The sequence below is a fragment of the Myzus persicae genome, unplaced genomic scaffold (genome assembly GCF_001856785.1).
Source record: "Myzus persicae strain clone G006 unplaced genomic scaffold, MPER_G0061.0, whole genome shotgun sequence".
Taxonomy (NCBI): domain Eukaryota; kingdom Metazoa; phylum Arthropoda; class Insecta; order Hemiptera; family Aphididae; genus Myzus; species Myzus persicae.
In genome coordinates, this window is record NW_019104377.1 from 843,556 (window position 1) to 868,333 (window position 24,778).

Genomic DNA, 24,778 nt, shown 5'->3' on the forward strand with positions numbered 1-24,778 from the left:
CGGTGTGAGTGCACCTGCCTGGCTGCCCAAAAATAGATAACAACATGTAGGCACTGAACTGACATCGCGCGGCTTCCGTGGTTATGATAATACTATTGAATATTATATTTTCACGGCGAAATCTGTGCAGTATAGGTGATGGGTGTCGTTAGGCCGGAAAACAGCTGAATTGGTGTGCCAGCGAAAATAATAATTTGTTTTTATACTCGCGATAAGACAAAGCTGCGGAAAAAAAAAACAATAATAAAAACACGATTTCGGCGTTTCCCATAAAATTTAATTATCGGTCGTTGCCGACGCTCACGTTTGTCGCATTACGCGTTCCGCAAACTCTGATGTTTTCAGTTTTTTTTTCGGCTGCGTTACATTTCGAGCTGTAAATTGTTTGTTTTTCGTTTGGTTTTTTTTTTTTAAATTTATTTAATTTTATTGTTTGATTTATGATATTTATGTACGTGCATATACACGAGTGTGTGTGCGAGAGAGACAGACCGAGAGAGAGAGTGTCAGACTACGGTGGCTCCGGTGAACTCGAGAGGCGTGTGCATACACACCACGACTATCGCGTTCACGTACAGCGTGTGCAGTACAAATTTGTCAGGTTGTTTTTGTTTCGGTGTTTTATATTTTTCTCTCGTTTCGTTTTTTTATTTTTTTTTCATTCATGTACTTAACACACACACACACACACACACAAGCACAAAAGTATTTATACATTTATATAGGTGTTATTCGTAGTGGACCACGCCCCGCTAAAAGCTTTGAAACGTGATGATACAAACGCTAGAGGAATAACACGCGGCGATTTTCGTATAATATTTTATTTTTCTAGTTCATATCGACGCTGTCCGTGCTCGACAACCGTAGCTGGTACCATCGTGAGACATATAGTAGGTATATAATAATATTATTATATATTATTACAATAATAGTTGCGATGTACGAGAGCGCCGTTTGCGTTTTATAACTTATAATACAGTATTATATGTATAATAGGTACGCGTGCAAACTTCGAAAATATAGTTCGTCGTTTGTGTCTGTTTATTATTTGGTAAAAACTAAAATTTAAAGTGCTCAGAGCTGCGAAAAGAAAAACGTCGTTAACCGGGTTAACGAGTTGCGGGCGTGATTTTATTGCGTCCCATCCGCTGACGAAAATGCTCCGGTTTATACAATAATAATAATAATAATAATAATAATAATATTGGAATATAATGTAGTATTGTATTATTTAAACGACTGTTATTACGGTATAGAGGTAACAAGATTCTTTCTGGTCGACTACGGCGTATCCCGAAATCCATTTTTGCAAATAAACGTGCTCGTCTGGGTTCCCCGACAGTTTTATTATACGATCGGCGTGCCTCATTATATTAATATTATGGAACGTCTAAAAAAGAGGAAAATCTGTACTATATCAACCAGTGGTCCGTAAGAATCGCTATTACAGCGGCGGACATTTTTCTCGTCTCCCCTCGCAGCAACCGAAATCGAAATATCATTCTCCCCCGTTAGAGGCGTTTATCGAAAACGAAATGTAATGCAATTTTATATGCTAAATTGGTGACCGGCGCGTGAAATGACGACGTTTTTAGGTCGACCGTGTTTTTTTAGAATTGTGAAAATATCTCTCGATTCATAAGCGACCAATATTTATATCTGTACTTTGTTCTTTATTTTCCACCAAAACCGACAGTTACCGTTCTCTGCATGTACATCGAAAACTAATCGAAATGTTGTTTATTCGGCAAGAAAAAATTGACCTATAAAATAGTATTTGTACATCCGTCTGACCCGAGGATTAAAATAGCTTAGTGGAAGAGAGAATATTTTGAAGACTGCTCAGTATTGGGATTTGCATTGGATAATTTACTTGATTCAATTGCTTCGCTTCCACAAACATTAATCGCTTGAATTTATGTTTATATTTTGATTAATAAACAAAAGTATATTCAATTATACCAACGTTAGTGAAGCAATTCAATTTAATACAGAAATTCAGATTTTATAATATTACCATCACCATATTTTACTTCAAATACAAGTTGTGTTCAAAAACTGTTGGTTGTATAAAAATAAAACAACAAGAAATAACGTTACTAAACTTAAAATAAGAAAACACTTTTGAGAATATTTTTTTAGAAACAAACTATTGTTTTGGTTTTATTTTTTATTAAAACCACGTTTTTAATGTTTGCGTGTGTATTATTTTTAAAATGTTTGTGTGTAGTATGCGGTTTTACCGTTTCGTGTATGGTGTATATATATGTACAATACACACGTACCTATGTATAGTCTTACTCGACGTGAGAAAACTATCAGACTTATTGCTTCCTGAACTTCCGGGATTTTCGAACCCGTGTGCAAACACGTTAAGTTTACTGCAGGTGGCCTAAATTAAAAGCTTCCGGCGAGGCTTAAGGGATGAGTGGAAAAATGAAGAACCCGGCACCCCTTTCGTTTTCATGTGTACTATACGCCAGTGGTAGCTGGCAGCTTTCCCAATAAATATCTTTATTCTACCGTTTTACACGTTTGCAGTTTTAAATCTATGATATCTTTAGGTATATGTAGGTACGTATATAAATGGACCACAGTAAACCGAACATGATGAATCGAAATCATACGGTTTACATTTTATTTGCACTCAGTCAAGTGCATAATATATAAGTCCTAGATATTCGGACCATCTATTGAAAAATCTCTCAATGTGTCATAGCTTTAATAATATTATAATAAAAACGTACACATATACCTACAAATTACAATGGATCAGTATCAGTGATATAATAGGTACTAGACGTTTGATCCAAGTTAAAAAACGGTTCAACATTAAATATGATAGACACAATTATCTTTTAATTCGAATACACATAAATATTTTAAACAAAATATATCATTTATATACTCTACACACTCCTTCACTCCCACCCCGATAAAAAACTAAGATAATATACGTTTACAACGCCATCTTGTTTGTTGTGTTACATTAGATATTAAAATATATATCTCTGACGTAATCAACACGTGAGTGTGAACTTGATGATTGATGATGTTGTTATGTTGAGTAGTTGAGTTCATTATGAAACAATTATATTGAAAAAAAATATCAAATAGGGAGTGAAAAAAAAGTGGAATGTTCTTATCAAAAATATTTCCAACAAAACATAATGATCAAAAACATTAAAGGTCGATGAAATATTTAATTTATTTTCAATCGTGAACAGATCATTTATTATATATTCATATTATTATGATGTATGATTAATTTTTCTTTAATCATTTAATATTGATTTTCTTTTTTGTATTAGCAAAACGATCTTATGATAAATGTGTTCATCCTAATACTAATATATAACCATATTATTACCTATCTACTAACAATACACCTATGTATTGCATGTTTGCAACATTGGGAATGGTTCTACTCATATATTATGTAAGTGAGCAATTACGTATTGATCATACTCGTGTAACTGATTTGGGTTGGTTACTGGTTTTTATCACGGAAAGAACAAAAATAAATTTAAAACCAACAACTTTTGTATTATAATCGTAACTTTGAAATATATTATTTATTATACTATAATGGTAAATGATTTACCACTTGTTTAAAAACATAAATGAGTTTACGTATATAATTATACGTATATTTTCAAAATATTATAGTTTTGAAACTTATTAATTACAACGTTATAAATTATATAAATACCTAAAATCATAATAGGTTAATTAATAATAATGGTATTGTGTTAAATCCACTTTCGTGTATAAAAAAAAAAATGGTTTTCAATAGAAGTTCATTAAAATATCGAATATATCCATTCATAATCCGTAATAAAAACTAAATTCAATAATACCACTCAATAAGCGTCAATCATTATTCACTACATTCATATGAAATTTGGCACATTCAACAAATATTCTATAACTAGTAAATTATGCATATAATTATTATTTGTGGTTTCGTTGAACTGACTAAACTTTTCATGTTATTCTAAAATAAGTTAAAATATTTTGCCATCATAGCCACGAGTCGTTGGTAGTTTAATCATAGATTTAATCATTGCAGGTTTGTATTGAGTCCAACTTGGTATATTATTTATACATACACGATTTTGGTAAGTACAATTTATTAGGTTATTTATATATTTTGTGCTAATAAACTTTTTTAATGTTTAGTGTATTCAAATTTAAAATACAATAACATAAAATAATTGTTTTAAACCAAACCCAACAACGGACTACGGACAAGCCAAAATTAACTATCCATTTGCACTCACACTTTAATCATTTGAATTGTGTCATTTGCTGCAGTTGGCATATTATTTGTATTTATATTGATAATATTAAATACCAATAGATATACCGTTTCTCATAATTTAGGTTAAATATAAATGTCTAAACGTTGTTTTTCTCCAGCCAAATGTATGTCTTAGACTCTTAGCTAAATAGGCTATATAGCCATTGAATTTTTTTGCTATAAATTATATTATAACTAAGGTTTGTAAAAAAAATGTAATGTTTCGCTTCTCTTCGCTCGGGACCTGAAAACAATTAACTCTCACAGTCTAATTAATAATATTTACATATTAGGTCACATAAAGTTTGTCGTCTGGGGAGTTTAACGTTAGTTAAAGTATATGTACGTGCCTAGGTGTCGCTTTTAAAACTTAAAATTAAAAACCGAAGAAGAATGATGCTCAAAGGTTCACTTGCAGATGTACATAAAATATAATATATATGTTTGATAAGTTTTTGATGAAATTTAATTAAAAATGATCGGTTATTCATATCAACTGAGAAAACTCGACACTTTATTTCGGAGTTTTAATTCAATCTCTTATGAAATTCAAATTAAAAGAAACGTATGGTTTCGATTATTACTGTCCGTGCGCAGAACGGTAAATAATCACGATTCACGGTTTACTATTAAATGTATTATTCACAAACAACCCGACGTATTATATGTGCACAACTAATTCAAAACAAATCGTAATTTATTTTCGACGTTACTATTGTCGTGTGCGCAGCGTACACGTGTATTATTACAGGTACTCGAGGCCGCGGGGGAATTATGTACGAATGTCAATATGTTCCCCGGCGAAAGCTGCAGCAGACGATCACTGTCATCCACACACACACACACACACACACACACACACACACACACACACACACACACACCTACAAACGACGAGCATTTCGACATTTCGGTCTTTTTTTGCCGGCGGGCTGGCGGAAAACCGCGACACGCGAGTCGGTATGAAAAGTAACGGCGACCGTATTATCGTGTGAGAGACATCATAGGACTCCGCGAAAAATAATAACGAAAAATAAACACGAGAACGCGAGCGCGAAAAACAATACCGCGGGGGGGGGGGGGGGTGCGATTGTTAAAATAACGAGACGACAATTATTATAATATACGCTCGTCGCTGCTGTCGCGTACAATTATTATAATGTCACATACACCCATAGAGATATTATTATGATGTACGCGGCGGCGGCGTTCTCGTAACGACGGCGTGTTCTCGTAACGAAGGCGGCGTGTTCTCGTAACGATGACGTATACTCGCGCGTTACGTCACGGGTTCCGTCGCGGCGACCTGGTAGCCCGGGGCAACGGCGCGGAGGACACGAGATCAATTTCCCCTGTGCCGCCGCCGCCGCCGCCGACGTTTTACCTGCAGCGCCACCCGCCGCCGCCGCCGACGTTCGCGCAGACAGCTATGGCTAAATATAAACAACAGCCGTCGCCACTGATGATGATGATGATAATAATAATAATAATAATAATAATAATAACGCGCGCTTGCTGGTGACACCTCGGCCGGTGCCGCCGATGTTATCTTCTTATTTTTCCCCATACTTTTGCGCCGGCGGGAGGGCGGGCAGTGTCACAAAATATAGGTATAAGAAACGGCGGCGGCGGCGGTGGCACCTGCAGAAATAAAAGAGCTTATACACGTCCTATCTGCCTACAAAAATTAATTCGTTTTTTTTTTTTTAGGAAAAGTTTAATATTTCCCTCGACGGAAATCCGTTCGGTTTATTTGTCATTACGAATAATATTATAATATTATAAAAGCCGTCCCGCAGATATGCTTTCATACCTATATGTATACATTTCGTGTTCGTCTACAAACCTATAAACTGTAATGTACGACGACATGAGTTTTAATCAATCAAATTTCAGACACGTGTTCTGCGGTATCGCCGCTGAAGTTCTGACAATATTCCAATACAGTGCAAATAATAATTGAAAATCTAGTTAATCTAGTTCAACGGAAACGCCTCTATAATATATAGACTCAAACCCTCAAACGATACTTTATACGCGCATTTCGTGGAATAATATGATATCCACCACCAGCAGTGCACCTCAACCTATTCATTCCTTGTATTTCGAGACATCCTGCACCCCGCCGCCGTCGTCTGAAAATATCAACACTATCACACACTCGCATCCGTCGGACTAGTTTCGGTTTTTTCTCCCATCGCAATATGAAATATTATTGTAATAATTCAAGAGTCAAATCCGTTCGCATCGTCAGTGAAAGGGGGGGGGGAGTGTAGGAGACCGCAGTGTAAACGCGTGCTGTTTACTCGCGATATTTATATTTTGCTATATTAAACCGAACGCGGAATGAAATCTAGATTATCCGTTGCCCGGAATTATACGGCGAACGGCCGAAAGATTAAACCGGGAGACGTGTATAAAAATTGAATAATTATACATGCATCGCGTGGAAAATAATAATATAATCACGAGCATACATATATATATAATAACAACACACAAAGCCATTAGTTTGGCTCTCGAGCCACCGGGGTAAAGGGTGCAGGCAACGTGCGTTTGTCAAACGATAATAATTAATAATAATAAAAAAAAAAACAAGAACCCTGGAAAACACGGGTAGTTTTTTTTCTGTTTTTTTTCGAGCGACAGAGAGAGTGAAAATAATTATACTCTTGGACCCTCCGGCCGAGTATATATACATATTAATATATATCTGGAGTGCGGTTATCGCGTATAATGGTATAATACTGCGTACACGTAAATTCGTATTATTAATTAATAATATATAATATTATCACCGTGGCGTAGTCGATGCAATATGACGTATAGCGAATACGAATATACAGGTGGGCGAGTCACCCGAGAATCCCTTAGAATCCGATTACCTAGTAATAGTAATATTACAATATTATATGACGTGCAGACAAAGCTACCCATCCCACTCGATAAAATCGATCATTGCGCGGTCGCTGAAGTACGAGACTTTGCGTCGTCGTCGTCGCTTTTCTGAAAACTGGTGACCCGGTGACGCGGAGGGCATTTCGAATAGGCCTACAAACTAGATTCGAAGCCGACTTCCCGTGTGCAGCTCGGACAGGGCAATTTCGTTTAAGACATCGCAAATTCCAAAGGTGCATGTTCAAATATTAAAAGTTTTAAATTGTCTACGCTAATAAGTCACCCGCAGTCCGCAGCCAATTTTCGAATAGGATGAAATCCAATAACACTCGAATTCCAGCGCCACTGAATTCCGATCACTGCACGTATTACATTCAAGAGCTATGACTGCATGTCATATAGCACTACACGTCACGTGTTCGGTAATAGATAAACGGAAGTTTCGTCCTCAGGAAATATCCTATTTGATCACCTGGTATTTGAAATCATTAAATAAATCAAAATATACACGTGTCGGTTAATTAAATTAGTATAATTCTTGGTCAAATTAGGCAAGGCAGGCTATTTAATTTTAATTAATTTTCATATCAAAACAGTTACTCCGTAGACAGAAATCAAAATAACAAATAGCTTGGTAAGCACGATCGGCTGCACACATTTTTACTCGTATCCATCTATTATTCCTGTTTAGAATTTTTTTCACGATTTAAACATTTACACATTTAATTTAATTTCTGTTCGTAATATTAAAGACTCCCGAAAATGGCGGGGAGCAAACGTCGTATATGGCTATATATCTACGGCTAATAACTCTGACCCGAGGAGTGAGGACCGCTTCAGTTACTATACCTATGTCTTAATATTTACGCGAGACGAAATGACGTGCGTAAATTAATTTTTTTGACTGAGACTATATTCGGTATATTCGGTCCTCGATTCGGTAAAACGTCACAATGATACGAAAATATAATATATCGGCATAAAAACGTCTCGCGGTCATCCCCGTAGAATATTATTAGGGTTTGCGAAACGACCGTTGATCCCTATTATATAATATAATATGGTAAAGAATATTTTTATCGCTGATTTTATTTTTCTTCGTACCAACTTCCGAGTGACTTGCGGTGGTCGGACGAGCGCACACGTCGCCGGCTGCAAACTGGGTCAACTAGGTTTCGGTCTATCCGCGTCTGCGGGGTCGGCTCTGCTGCGAAATGCCATCGTGTCCGTGACTGCACTCGTATACAATGTTGTCGTTGTTCGCCTTTTCGCACGGCCGCGTAAATCCGGTATCTTTTTAATTTGGATAAGAATTTTGTTTTTCATTTTTTACACGTAATGCACAACTTGATCCGCAAACTGCAAGTATTATAAAGTTATTGTTTTGCTACACACTTAGGAGTAATATTATTTCCAATAATTGCAGTTTTACATAATATTATGTGCACACTGCAGTGGCCGTGGGCACGCATAGTGCTGTAATTATGGCAGCGGTCTACTCTAAAACGCATATTGTAAAAATAAGTTAAATTTTTGTTTTTTTTTCAAAAATATAATAATATTAAACCGACGTAACACAACCGTGAACGGTGGTGCATGCGTGTAATAGTGCTCCACATGCTTACATGCACAATAACAATAATGATATTATATAATAAATTGTATTCAATATCGTTACATGTCTTCAGATAATAAAATCAACGCTATAACATAATACCAATCGTCCAATCCCACGTACGAGTGCACAACACAGAACCTATATTGCACCATATTGTACGCGAGATTGTCCCTTCGAGATTACATGACGTAGTTGTCCCGACTATAGACAATAATTATTATATAGGTATTGTAATGGTCATTGTGCCGCTTAAACATAATAATAGCGTAAATATATATATATATTACAAGCACACGACCAGACCTAAACCGTGTACGCGGTTTTCGGTAAATCGCCGTGATTCACGAACCTGCACTTGAATAAAATAATATATTATAATGCGTCAGAATATAGGACGGGCGGCACCATCCCGTCATATTATTATAATATTTAGTTGGGTATGGTAGGTATACCTCCACCTGCCAATAGTGGTTACTGATTAATCAAACTTTGTACTCATAAAATCGACACATTTTTCATACGTATTGCACCTGATGGAAATGCGATCAACTCCCTGCTATTATTATCTGTGCCCATATGTGTATGCAAAACGTGTACTATAAGCAATTGAAAATAATTTTGGTGTTTGCTTTTGTTTCAGGGTTACTGCAGAGAATGGCTAGTTTCAAGGAGTGGCCGTCGTTCTTGATGGTATTTTTGTTTGCGCACTTTGCTCAATATTGTTGGTAAGTAACTTTTGTCTATAAGCAAATATTAATCATGACATTGATCAATAGTTCCACGAATTCTACTTGATTTGAGTTTAAAATTAATATTATATCAAAGGCGAAAATTCGATATTTATTGAATCTATCAATTATCATCACAAAAATAAATTTTATTATATTTAGATTTATTTATCTATATATAATATGATAACTAAACTTAAATTTAAAATTATGAAGTAAAACGAATGTTAATTGTAAATTGTAATCAACTATAGTCTATAATATAATGTAATAATCAATACCTAACGATAACGTGTTTAAATAACAGTTTTACGGATAAATAATCTTGGATTAAATTTATCCAGTAAAATGTATAATATTTATTATTTTGTAAAAAAAAATCGTATTTTTATTACAGCACTCGAATTGACGATGATGGGTGTAATTATAATGGAAATTCTCAACACAGATGCGTACCAAAAGTTAACTATAGGCACAAAGAAAAAGAGGTTCTTGATCAAATTTTAGGTCCAGGAAGCTACGATGCTAGGATCCGTCCATCAGGAGTTAATGGCACAGGTAAAATACCATAAAAAATTATATCGTTTTGTATAAAAATGAAAAATTGTTACATGCTCACGACCAAAACAATTCATTATGTTCATTTACTTTTTATTTTTTTATGTATGTTTTATGAAATCAACATTATTAAAACTACGTGGAAATGATTTTATATCAAACAATAATCTCTTGATATCAACAATATTTGTAAAACATTAAAGGGAGGAAGAGATTGATTTAATCTTGTGGGTTTACCATAAAAGCGACACCTTATTTTTTCTTCATTATTACTTTTTTTTTAATTTTCCCTTCAAAGTTTTATTTTTTGTTTAAATACTCGAAGTGCTTTAGGCTTTTCGCCAAACTGAAAAATTCTATGAGTACTTGTGCATAGTGCCAAATCCCCTTTTGTGTTATATTACGATGCCTGCATATATGGGAGCAGGATTTAACTTTTAATTTTCAAGTGGCCACTCATTTTTGCATTGTCTGTGTGGGCCTTCAGCTAGTTGTAACAACCAGCAAAAATGTTAATTTTAATAATATTTCGTTTATTTAATTGTATCGAAATAATAATATTTGGTAACAAACATATAAAATCAGTACTCTTAATAATAATTCCTAGATGGCCCGGTTATTGTTAAAATAGATTTAATGCTACGAAACGTCGAGAAAATTAGTGACAAAGAAATGGTAAGTCAAATCGGTTAAGCACATTGGTTCACTCAATTTTCAATTGTTTCTATCAACGAAATATGTCACAATTATTTTTTAACCATTTATTACGGTTTATCAACATTTTATGCACTATTATCCGCACTACGTACAACTCTTTTATATTTATTGCCTATTGCAGGGTTTCATCATGTTCTTACATTTAGCACTTGATATTTTATTTCTTTTATCGTTTAATCAGCAATCTTTTAATAAGTTCGTTTTTTTATTTACAAGCTATATGATTGACAATTGCGGTTATACCTACAGTCATTACACATTTTTTTAAATTTAATATACACTTGAGCAAAAATCCATTTAATCAATTTTGTAAATTTTATATCGCTAGTATAAAAATAACAGTTTTTTTCATTTACATTTAATTTATACTGGGAATATTTAATAAACAGTATTACAGTTAATCCATTCAATATTTCAATGCCATCATATTTAAAAATAGCCAATACTACTTTATCGCGTTCTGGAAATGTACAGAATTATTTTTCCAATTAATATTAATGTTTATTTTTTTAATACTAATTATAATAACAAATGCGTTTTCGTTTGGACAATTTTAACACAAAAAGGGTTAAACTTTTTCAAAGAAGATAATATGTTTTTTTAGTATATATTATATATTGTTATATATTATTATTATTATTTCGTACACAAAAATGTTTTAAATATATATATGTGTTTAAATTTGGATTTTTGCTCAAAACTTTTCAACACTCTCTTCGCTACGCTCGATGAATATTAATAATGGTGTATTCTTCTTAAATAATTCAATAATCATTGAGGTGTGCTTAATGTGTGCAGTGTTTTACAAGATTAATAATAACACAATTATGTGACATTGCGTCTTAGGGAAGAATGCGACCAATATATTATAATAATATCTTATAAACCGTCATATTTGCAGAAATTATCAAATTTATTGTATTTTGAACGATAACAATTAACAAATAATATATATATAAATATATTTAAAATATTTTATAACTCCCTAGATGGCCCAACAATCGTGCACATAAACCTATTTGTGAGAAGTATCATGACAATAAGTGACAACAAGATGGTAAGTCATCTTGTCTAGGTTGGATGCTGGTATTTTGAGCGAAAACAAACGCAATTTTTTGTTGTTTTATATATTTATACTTAGAGAAAAATATATTCTACATTTTATTGTTAACGTAAACGTTATCGATAATATATTTGTAGATGGTCCCGTCCGCTATATATTATATACTATAACAATATTATATTTCCTGAATCTTTCACCCGCTCTTGATGAACGTTTTATTTTGCATTCATAGCAGTTTTTTTTATTTTTGTACATTACATGGAATGATTGTGTATAAAATAAATAATAAAACCTGTTATATATAAAATATTTTAAGAACGAAAAAATGACAACCTATCCTGTAAAACGCACATAAACACGCGGTTTTCATACCAATAAATTGACAAAGAGCTTTTTCCGGGGTGCGTAACATAATATGACTACTAACTATACCTACACTTAGAAAAAAATTAATGATAATATAACAACATAGAATTATTGCTGGACTAAATTGTACGCTTGTTGACTTAATTGACAGAATTCACTTAATATTATTAAAATTATTATATAATTACTGCCTTATATTGTATATTATTATATATATATCTATAATGTTATAATGATAATCTTGCAGAGTACCCAAAGGGTCGATTTTAGATAGGCGCTATAGAATATTCGTAGGTATTAGTAACGCTAATGTAAGCAATATAAATAATAGTATACCTAATTAATGTATACTATATAATTATACGTTGATTTAGGTTTGACAGTATACGTCATAATATAAAATTATAATATTATTATACTATTTTACTCTTATTCGATGCATATATATATATTATATATTTAGAGCTATATTATAGCGATGTAACGTGTATTAGATCGAAAAACATAATACGATAACAATACGTACAATAACACATATGCCATGGACCATGGTCGTTGCATTTACTAGGTATTTGTATAATATTGTAATAGATTCGACGATTCAACATTATGGTCTAGTCTAAAGTTCTAAACACCTGCGATCGCCGTAAGACTCCAAGACTGGTTTAAAACTTTTTTTTTATTCTGGTTTAAATTAATTGTCTTAGGTAATCATGTTCCAGTGAGACTTGTCGTCGAAATATCCTAAGTATACATTTTTTTAAATTAAACAACCTTCAGTTGTATCGAGAAACTTTATACATTAATTTGATCACACGTAGACAGTTGTATGTATAACATGCACTAAACTAACATAAAAACAATACTTACACATATTCTTGTGGCTTTTTGAAATTATACTCATAGTACTAACCATCAATTTCAAACCATCTTTCGTCACTTTATAAATCAATTAGAAATTTATCAAATACTAGTAAGTTGTATATGTATTACAAATAAATAAACCTGCTAAACCTTAAAAAATATATAGTCTTATACTTTCATAATCCAATAACACGATTATTACCATCCTATCAAAATAAATATGATTGATTTATATTATGCGTGATTTTAAAACTTTTATAGAATAAATCAGTGCTAATTTTTCTGTAAAACATTTTTTTAAATTTAAAATGGTTCATTAAACTTTCAACTCACTTATTTCCTTTCAAGCTATTATATAAGCGTCTTCTTCAGTTGTCGAGTAATTTAATAAAACATCCTCTTTAAAATGATGAATTATGTCGAAAAAATACTTTATTACATTTTTTTTTATACTCCACCAGTGTTCAATGATGCCCTCCTTCAATCCAGTGACACTTTTGTTCAGTTATTAATTTTAGGGGACACCTTCCACTTCATTTGTTACGATGTATAAACATTTATTTTTGATTTACGAGTATAGATTTAAACAATGATTGTATTCGATTGAAAAAATCCTATTGCTTTTAAACATATTTTAGTTTGCTGCGTGAATAAAATATGAAGTTCACCTTATTGTAATTATTTATCCGAATATCCGAGTATTTTAACTTATCGCGTGTCCCAAAAGTTTAATGAAATAAGTCACGTGCATTTTCATATTTTTTTTTTTTGCTTTACATTTTAGATAGTTACACAAATTTCGTTTAAACCCAACAATTTTATACAAATTTGAAAAAAATAAATAGTTGATTATGAAATTTAAATATTACCAAATCACTAAGTAACTGAAATTAAAATCTGGTAATTGGTAAACAATACTTAAAATATTCGTGTTTCACTGATTTCACAATATTTTCTTAACATAAATACATAAATACAATTATGTTCGTACGAATTGGTTTTGCTTCCATTTCCGCTTTGCAATTAATTATAATGTTAAATCATAACAAAACAAATTTAACTTTCTATTTACCAATGTAGATGACATCTTGTGACCTTTTAAATTCAATAACTACACTGAAGAATTTTACTATTTATTTTTAAAACTTATTCGGTTCTCAATTAAAAACAATTTGTCACGCTGTCCTCGTGAACTTTAAAAAAAAAACTTTCCAAGTTTCCTCCATTTCCACTAAAGACCACCTTTAATCATTTTGATACTGAATTACAGAAATATCCCGGGAAAACTCATAGCAGTGCACACTAACGACAGTACAATAGTTTTTATTTCTCTGTATAAACAAAACCGAAAATGTTATAAATAGTACCATCGTTTTAGTAGTAGATATACCGTATACATAATAACTTATACTAATAATGAGGAAATAATTACAGACCACACACCTTAATCAAATGTGTTTCGTTTTAAGTAATTAACAATTATGATTATACACACACATAAGAATTATCTATAATGCATTGTATAATTACCACCTCCAAATAGCCCGAATACCAATTTTAACATCAGGGTCACTTACTTTAATTTATACGCAAACAATTTCCCATGAGTAATGTATGCATCTGACGTCCATCGCACACCCTGTACAATTCAAATCCGTAAAGGATAATGTTATAATATTATAGTGAATGGCCTAATGAATAGCGCTAGAATTTTTTCTTAAAAAAGTTATACATAGTACTTCCCGCGATGTTATTTAGGTTACTCTTGATTTTATTTTTTTGATTTTGATTTTTTATTTATTTGAATATTATTTTCTCTTGAAATAATGTAACATGTAGTATGCTGATTTGTTTTTTCTAACCGCTGACTATATTTTGTCGGTCTTTATTGTATCCCGCAGGCGACTCTCCCTGCATTGTGTATGTCAACATGTTGGTACGGTCCATCAGCAGAATTGATGATTACAAAATGGTGAGTCGGGTGATGGCCTTAAATAATTTTTATTGGATTTATTTTGTTTTTATGAAATATTATTATTTGGTTTTCTGTTGTGAGATTGCGCCCAATTTATTTGCGGATTTTATGTTTTTGTTTTCGTGGCCGTAGGCATATGTCTTGACCAACAGGATCACGTAATCATAATCCAACTAAGTCCTGAGATCTGCTCGTCTGACGCACAATAATCAATTGAGATCCGACTAATTATTCCACTATTTATATATATTCCACTATTTATTATACACATACAGTACCTGACACATAATTCAAAATGATAGTTTTCTCTACACGTTTATTATTTTCTGTTGGACAAGATGTGTTTTTTAAACCAAATTCTACAAGTATTTTTTTTTTCATTTTAAATATTGATTATTCTGAACTCATAACTTGTTTTATTTTATTTTAATTTATTTTTTGTTAAATAATGCATTGAAATGGTGTGTGTATTTAGGAATTTTGTGTCTTGTATATAAATACATACAATCATACATCAACATATACTAATATATATATATTTATATAAATATATATATTATATATTGAATTAACTCAATAGTGTATATTGTATTGACATATACATATATGTATGTATATATATAAATACTTATATATTATATAATACATAATATAATATCATGCTAAGTTATTTTACTTTTATACTTTTATAAAAACTTATAAAGTTCAAAACTATTGTTGTAGAAATAAAGAATTAAGCAATTTGTGTGCACTTTTTTAATTTAATTTATTAGGGCACTTTTAAAGCAGTATTTGTTTCAAAAAGTTTTATGTTTCAAAAATATATTAAATAAACATTATATAACTTTTCTGGGAAAAACAAAAGATAGTACAGTTATTACTATGGCATATAACATTGCGAAGGGAAATAATAATAACAAAACACTGAATTAAGTTATCTATTTAATAGGGCTTGCAATATTTAAATTTCCGTATCCAACTCGTTCTAAAAGTTTATTGGAATTATTAGTACCTAAGTGACCAGTCAGTTTCCCTGTACAACAGTATTGTAATATTTTGTTCAGCCCACTGACACACCATTGATACCGTATTAACATTACATACTTCCAAAATGTGTAGGTATACCAAACACCAAATAACGGTCGAACGAACTCCCGCAATGAGCAAATAACTAAAATAACGGGGGATTTTACACGTGTGCGGAAAACATTCGGTGCTTTTAGGAAATTGCTGGGTTTTGTGGTGAATAATAATAAAAAAAAAAAAACAAATCAAAACGAAAAAAATTCCTATAACCTTTGACGTACTATGTCGGATGTTAATAATTCATGAGAAAAAAAAAGATTAAAAATGCTTTTGTTGGTTTTCTTTTTTTTTTTTTTGAAATGCGTTTATTTTGATGATTATTATTATTATTATTGTTATTATTATACATTATGACTGTCACCTGCCTCACTGTTTTTTAATCTGTAACTTTCTGTGCCTCAGATGTGTATCTATGACGATTTTGTTCGATAACTCGTTTTATTTTGCATGCTTTATTTTTGAAAAAAAAATATTATATACAATCCGCTACATGCTTGCACGTACGTATGAATAATATCGTTGTTATTACGCTTCCGTATATGTATCGTAGTATCCCACCTCACACGCGTCACACAGACAAAAAAACAACCGCTCGTTTCCACCTGCATTTTGCCGTTGCAACGATACGGACGACGGTCGTACACACACGGCCGGAGGCCAATATTTATTGCATTTTTTGGTCTCTGTGTACACGCACACACACACACACACACAGACACACACACACACACGCATGCCACTTTATTGTTGTATTTGTGCGTTATTTGTTTTATTTGAAAAATATATGATGTTATATATGATAATATGTGATTTGATTTTTTTTTTTTTTTGTCCCCGAAACGCTCAGATTCCGGGCGAATCGCCGGACACGGACGATCTCGCGATTCGCCCGGTAATCGAGGGGTCGAGTGACCTAACAGGAGTCCTGTATACGACACATTGTTATTATAATGATATGCAACACAATAATACAAATAATATTATTATAATAATATGATATGCGCTGTATATGGGACACCGATCGCTCGCGCGCGTTTCCTTTCGCGGCCGGGGGAGTGTGATATAGGTGTAGGAGGTAGAGCGCGTAGATCCGTAAAATATATTGTTCATCGTTCCGACTAATGTGCATATTATTATTATTATTATTATTATACAGGGTGTCTCGCCGTACGTACCCGTAACGTACTTCTCGTCCTCTTTGATACGTAGGAAAACACAATATAATATCGTAGGCATATACATATTTGCGTTTCTCGATGAGAATCTATAGAATAAAAGCCAATTCGTCGAGCATGTAAACCATATTTGATTATTTGGACATCTAAAAGAGTTCTACTTTTATCAATTGTCGTGTCAAGTGTTCAAACAGTTATATTATATAGGTCTTCGGGTTCGGCAGGAGGCTAAAAGAAGAATACTACTGTAGTCGGATGGATACGTATACGAGGACGGACACAGCGAGACACTCTGTACACATATTATTATATATGATATGCGTGTGAGTAGTGGTTAAACAACGATATCAATAACGCAGTGTTGGAGAGAACGGCAATGAAATCGCGGTCTTGGAGGACTTAAGTGTCCTCTGTGTATATTTACATGCATTTAAGCCTTTCAATATATAATAGTTTAAAAGAGTAACTAAAGTAAGGCGCGATAACTCGAAAACCTTCATAACTCAGAGTTTTACTTGGCCCTCGGAAGTACTTATAAGTATATAATATATATTTCAGGAATAAAACGCAAAAACACAAAAGTTTTTAATTATGTTGTATCCAACTTGGAGGTTGGTCTTGGGGTTCGAGTTAACGAGACTCGACTACAGTTCTTGAACTTGTCATAAACAATTTTTGGTTTTTTTTTTCTCGTAAGCGACTCTTCCAACACTGTAGCCGTCGTGGTATTTGTAAATCAATATATTTTACGAACAGAAACTGATATAATAATATAGTAGTAGTCTACGAGAACAAAATGTACATTTTTTTTTTTAAAATACCTTTTCGACTTGACGTTCTGCGCAGTCCGTATTCCCAAAATACTTGTCGTACAAGGTTAACACTCGCGGACCCCGATGACACGCCAATAATTTTTCATTACGATAATATGTCGTTATTAAATTTCAAAAAATAATTTTTTGCCCGTCTCACCGCGTTTTTAGAAGCGAATTACAACTACATCACGCAACTTGTTCCAAAGTGGCCATACCCCAAGTAATTCGAACACTTGACGCCGACCCTGTGCGGCAAGTGTGTGTCTAATTCGTGTTCCGACGTGTCGGCGTGCGACACACATCGTGCACAAAGGCGTATTATATATTGTTTTCGGACTACTAGCACAAGGGTCTCCCAGCAGCTGAAATGCCTCGTTCCCCCGGCCACGAATGTATTTCGTCGTTATTATTAAATATTATATAATAACGTGTATATAATAATACAATATATATATATATGTGTGTGTGTTATATTCGTGAGCTGTACATGTGATATATTTCTAAACGTGTGTTTTGTGTGTTAGGAGTACAGTGTGCAACTGACGTTCCGTGAACAATGGATGGACGAGAGGCTAAAATTTAACGATTACAACGGTAAATACATGGAAATCACTTTGCTTACTAAAAGCGTACTCGAGGAGCCACCCACCCGACGTAACTTGGGCGCTCGCGTCCGTATTCAAGTTTACCAGTGAAGTACCTACACCCACCCACCACCCCTCACCGCGCTCAACCGGACCCTATGTGATATAATATATTATACACCCATATACTACCTATGTACATACTAATATGTATTTTTCACGCGTTCCCGTTTCGAACACAATGACCCAATTTTTTTTTACATTCTCACGTCTGCACCCCGAAGGATATAGTGTTCGTGGGTGTGTTGTATATAACTGGGTAGCGTATAGTTCGGGAAAACTCAATTATCGACAACAGTTTTCAAAGAAGAACCAAAATCTTCGAAAATGTGTTCTGCTGCAGGATAGTGAGAACGTCACAATAATTATAGGTACCTCTATTTACCTTTTGTTGACATCCGCGAAATCCTTACGACGAAATCGAGAGTCACAGTCAACGCTGACGTGTTAAATTATTTAATTTTCACTCATCAACTGGTATAAAGCGCACAAACAAACTAATGTTTCCTGTTGTTTGGATAGGTAAAATGAAATACTTAACTTTGACTGAAGCCAACAGAGTGTGGATGCCCGACTTGTTCTTTTCTAACGAGAAGGAAGGTCATTTCCACAATATAATTATGCCGAACGTGTACATCAGGATATTCCCCAATGGATTAGTCTTGTACAGTATAAGGTTAGCATAAATATTAATCGGTTGAATAATAAGTAGACAATTATTGCAACTTGATGTTGTCATTAATCATTATTATTATGATTTAGAATATCTCTTACTCTATCGTGTCCAATGAATCTCAAATTATATCCACTGGATCGTCAAACGTGTTCACTCCGAATGGTCAGCTGTAAGTCAATATAATAATTATAGTTTAATGTCATATAGTTATTAAATGATTTCAACAACGAACTCACACGTTTTTAAATGTTTTCCTAGACGGCTGGACGACTGACGATTTAGTATTTTTATGGAAAGAAGGTGATCCAGTGCAAGTGGTAAAAAATTTGCACTTGCCTAGATTCACTTTAGAAAAATTTCTCACGGATTACTGTAACAGCAAAACTAACACAGGTTAGTCACACTTTTTATTTTACGTCGAAAACAATATAGGTAATTAAATGCATATTATATTTTAATATCAGCGTAATTTTATAAGACTTCAAATTATTTACACATACCCACCGTGTTCTCGAAACTAACAAAATATGTATATTATATTGTACTTTTATACACATTACGCAATAGTTAAATGTAATGTAAGAATAGCATCGTAACCCCGAAAAAACAGGGTTTTTATTTTATTTATGAACCTATATTATGCCATACATGCATTTTTGCACGTCCAAATTTACATATTTTAATATTTTATCTCACGTACATCACGTAACATGCGATTTAAAAGTTGATTGCTTTTTGTGGCAAAAAAATAATATTTTAAGTATTTTTAAAATTGGATAGCTATAAGGGTACCTACTGTGTATTATACAGTTTTAACATTCAAAAATAAATGTTATGTTTATGATGACTGAATCACTCAAGCTACGAACAGTAAAAAATACATTATTTTAATGAACACCCCTTAAATCTTATAATCCAATAGATAATATTCTAGTAAATTAAACAATATTATTACAATTATCATGAATAAAATAGTACTTACACGGGACCATCGTAAGTGATGACTCTTACGATATCATCTATTTATATTCTCGTCTTATTCATAATTCAGATAATCGGATTTGATTAAAACTTGAACAGCACAATACAATAATTAATTACGGTAATTTAATGAAATATGTATACTCGGATTTCCTATAAACTCGAACTCCGAAACGAGAATTAATTCCCTGCAGCACTACCCTTTAAGCCTGGCTGCAGATAAGTTTCATCAACCCTACTGTACCTACAAAAACTTGAGATTCGATGTAAAAAATGATAATCCAATGACGATACGAATTCTAACTTTAGTCAATGCCAATACATTACAGATACGTCGTAATATGATTCTGGTGGAAAAAAGATAAAAAATATTTATGACTACGGATATAAATATTCTGTCTAAAAATTTTGGTACTCACCCCAATCAAAACATTTTATCATGATCTTGGGTTTGGAGCTCGCTATAATATATTATACAGGGAGATTCGCCAGACATGCTCATTCTGTTTTTCCTCCAACACCGTAGTTATTCAAAATCTGATTCAAAATAAATTATTTATGTAGATTAAATCTAAAATATTGAATAAGACTAAAAAAAATAGTTTCAAATTCTCGAGATTTTTCGTACTTCTAAAGGAGTGTCCCTTGGAGATATAAACTTCTGTTTTTCAAAATGAGAACTCACTTTTCTACTGTAAATTATTTAGCTAGTAATTTTTCCGAAAATATGAAAATGAATTTTGGATTAGATAGGTCAGCGTTTAACAACTTGGACAAAGTTTGTATCTCGCCACTCCTTATAAGACGTAGTATAATATAGAATCTCAAGAATTTTAAAGTATCGTTTTTAAAAATTCTAAAAGTTCAGAATTATGAAAAAAAACCATTACCAAAGGAAAAAATGGGGATGTACATGGGATGCGCTTGGTGGAATATTACCCTGTACCCTGTAATATTTAATATGCGGATCCGCTAAATCTTTTAAGATACTCTGCATAAACAGGTACATGTAAAGTTGGGTGTGCTTAGCTCCCTTTCCAGTTTTGAAATCAGCACCCTCGGTGTCGGTAATTTATGCCATTTATTGTATACGTGGTTAATTAATTCTTATTTTATACAAACACATCACAGGTATAATGTAATAATATGTATACACTGTAGTGTATATACGGAACAAAAGCATTATTAAATATGATTATTGCGAATGATATGGGTATGGGGGGGGGGGGGTGTCAGTTTCTCCGACCCGCTCGTTGCGCGTAATCCACGAGCACATAGGACTATAATATATAGACTTGAAAACTTATGATGGCATTTATAGCAGTTCAGCATCACCCCCGAAGTTGAAATCGAGCCCCAGCGCACGGGGTGCTTAGATAAAAACACACGAAAACGTATGGCGCGGGTATCCTCGCACCCACCCTCACACGTCGTGCTCGGGTTAGGCGGGCATGCACGTCGTCATTGACAAAGTCCGCCGAACAAAGTCCGTTCGAGAACAAATCGCGTTGTGCGCGCGACTGCGTGTGGCGGGTACACGCGATCGTGCAGCGGCGCCTGTATGTTGTTGTTATTGTCATTGTTGTGTGATGCGTGGCAGGAGAATACAGCTGCTTGAAAGTGGACCTGCTGTTCAAGCGGGAGTTCAGTTACTACCTGATCCAGATCTACATACCGTGCTGCATGTTGGTGATCGTGTCGTGGGTGTCGTTCTGGCTGGACCAGAGCGCTGTGCCCGCGCGCGTGTCGCTGGGCGTCACCACGCTGCTGACGATGGCCACGCAGACGTCCGGCATCAACGCGTCCCTGCCGCCCGTGTCCTACACCAAGGCCATCGACGTGTGGACGGGCGTGTGCCTGACGTTCGTGTTCGGCGCCCTGCTCGAGTTCGCGCTGGTCAACTACGCGTCCCGGTCGGACACGCACAGGGACGACATGAGCAAAAAGTGCGACCTGGAGCGCACCGTGTCCATGGACGTCGGCGACTACGAGGACGGCCCGAACTCGTTCAATATGGTGAGGTCGAATAGTACGGTGAGCATTGACCGAGCGCGGAGAACCCGGTTCGTTCGAAGCGCTTCATTTACTTTCCAGCTTTTTCATTCTTATCGTTTTTCGTTTTTTTTTTTTTTTTATACTTTTTGTACCTACTTACTTTATTTTTTTAATTTTCGTTTCGTTTTACTTCCACACACATACCATAATATTATTATTTTTATATACAACGTAATAGCGACATATAATTACATTATTATTATTATTATTATTATTATTATTATTATTACTATTATTATATTTAATTGACGAATTATTATTACTAATTTTGTTTCGACTCGTCGTTATTGTTTTATCGTACCACGGACCAGTTACTTTCGTTGGTTTTAGATTCAAACACCCACACACGCACACACACACCCACACGCACGCAAACTCTTGAAGATTAACAAACGCATTCCGCAATTATTCAGTCTTAAATAATCTCCCCGTATTTGCTAACACTCTTCCTCCACCTCACCACCACAACTACCACAAGTCACTACAACCCCCGAATGTTTGGATACCACTTAAATTCCGCAGTCGTTCGACACACACGCCATGTCTTTTTCGTGAGTACTGCAAGTAAATAATTATTCATCTCTTTCCCTGTTCAAGGTACATAATATAATATGCAAACTACAAAGTGATTATTTTAGCGGTAAACGCGCATAATATTATTTCAAAAAATATAAACTTTCCTCGACATTTGGTTACGTAAAATTCAACACTCGCAGTTATTAATATTTTATATTATTCTCATTTTTTATCCATATCCCCTTATATGACCATTATTGGTGAAATCTGTATCGACTTTACATTTTAATCGACAGTCTATTAAAGATTTCGTCGACTGAAACGAAATACAAAAATGTAATGAATAGGTTTACTTACAAGTGTGTCGAACGTTAAACGAACATTTTTCACCTTTTTCGTTGATATAGCCATTTAACACTCTCAAAGAAGGGCACAATATAAAATGCTATAATTGCGTGAAAGATAATGTATATTTTTTAAATAATGAATGTCCAATTTTGAAAAAATCATCTCAATATTGTGTGCATATTGATTATAAATCAAAAATAATTTCTACCAGCCAAGTAAATCAACACGCGATTTTCGTAATACTGAAAAACATATAGCAACAAAGCAAAATAAAAATATTTCGTTTCGTTCTATTCTACTATGTTCTAATATATTGTAATATTAAATATTTGCCAATACATTAATTGTGTATTTACTCTTCAAAGTGGATAAAATTCGCCCTATGGTTGATTGAAACATTATGGTATTGATTTTCTGATATTTTTATTACCAAACACTATATGTACAACGGAACACATCATACTAATTGTTCAAATAAAATATTTCAACAATAGCATTTCATTAAACGTTTTTTTTCTTCTTATACTGATTGGGTCAACCTATTGATGAACATAGAAACAATCAGTTGGATTAAAAAAAAAAACACCCTCAAAACACAATAATACAATAATACTTAACACGATAATAATATAATAAGCTGTCGGTTGTTAAATAGTTCGAGTTTAGAAACATATTGTAGTGCACTTATTGAGTTCTATTTTATTATTTATTTGCTCCCGAATCCAAATCCACCTCACGAAATTTTTAACTCTTAACATTTTCGAACTGTTTATTTATGCATTTACCGATGCTACAGTATTTCGTTGTACCTGTAATCATTTAATTTTATTCAAGTATAATTTGATTTTAGTTCTTTGACTATATTATTAATTTGTTTACTAACGCATTTTTCATTATTTATTTTCAAATGAAAAGCTGGGAATCAATGTTTGCATTATCCGCATGGTCTGCATCCTTTAGGTGAACAGTTTCTCGGGCGACATAACACCGCCTCCTCTCGATATGTCTTAAATTACGTGGAAATTTTTAATTTAAAAAAAAAAACCAATTTCTCGATACGCGTATACACTGGCACATAATTTTGTAATAAAAAATAATGTACGAACCGACTGCAATATTTGGCCAACCACATTTTCCAGTACGACGAGAATCTGGACAGAGAGCGCGAATGTCGCACGGGAACTGTCCGTACACGGTTAATGCGAAAGCTTGGCACTAGCCCGAATGTTTTTTTTTTAAATTTTTTTTTTTTTAAATCAACCGTATCAATGACGAATACGTACTTTTATGTGCATTCGTATTATATATATTATTTGATTTAATGTATACGGTATTTCGAAATTATAATATTATTATGTATAGGTACATATTATAATATTACATATTACAGTT

The 24,778-nt window shown here is 33.4% G+C and overlaps 1 protein-coding gene across 5 annotated transcripts in view; it reads left to right on the plus strand.

The window, feature by feature from the left end:
* Window positions 1–24,778, plus strand: part of LOC111041727 (glutamate-gated chloride channel) — a 39,597-nt gene that overhangs the window by 9,378 nt on the left and 5,441 nt on the right. Inside the window, exons 2-9 of one of the 5 annotated variants that reach the window (XM_022326110.1) lie at window positions 9,460–9,544; window positions 9,945–10,105; window positions 11,812–11,879; window positions 18,691–18,760; window positions 19,333–19,486; window positions 19,573–19,655; window positions 19,745–19,879; window positions 22,068–22,501. In XM_022326110.1, coding sequence (XP_022181802.1) covers window positions 9,474–9,544; window positions 9,945–10,105; window positions 11,812–11,879; window positions 18,691–18,760; window positions 19,333–19,486; window positions 19,573–19,655; window positions 19,745–19,879; window positions 22,068–22,501 — 1,176 coding nt within the window. In that variant the 5' untranslated portion in view covers window positions 9,460–9,473. Of the gene's footprint in view, window positions 1–9,459; window positions 9,545–9,944; window positions 10,106–11,811; window positions 11,880–15,016; window positions 15,088–18,690; window positions 18,761–19,332; window positions 19,487–19,572; window positions 19,656–19,744; window positions 19,880–22,067; window positions 22,502–24,778 lie in introns of those variants that run through there. The other 4 variants (XM_022326112.1, XM_022326109.1, XM_022326111.1 and 1 more) reach the window with 4 other exon arrangements.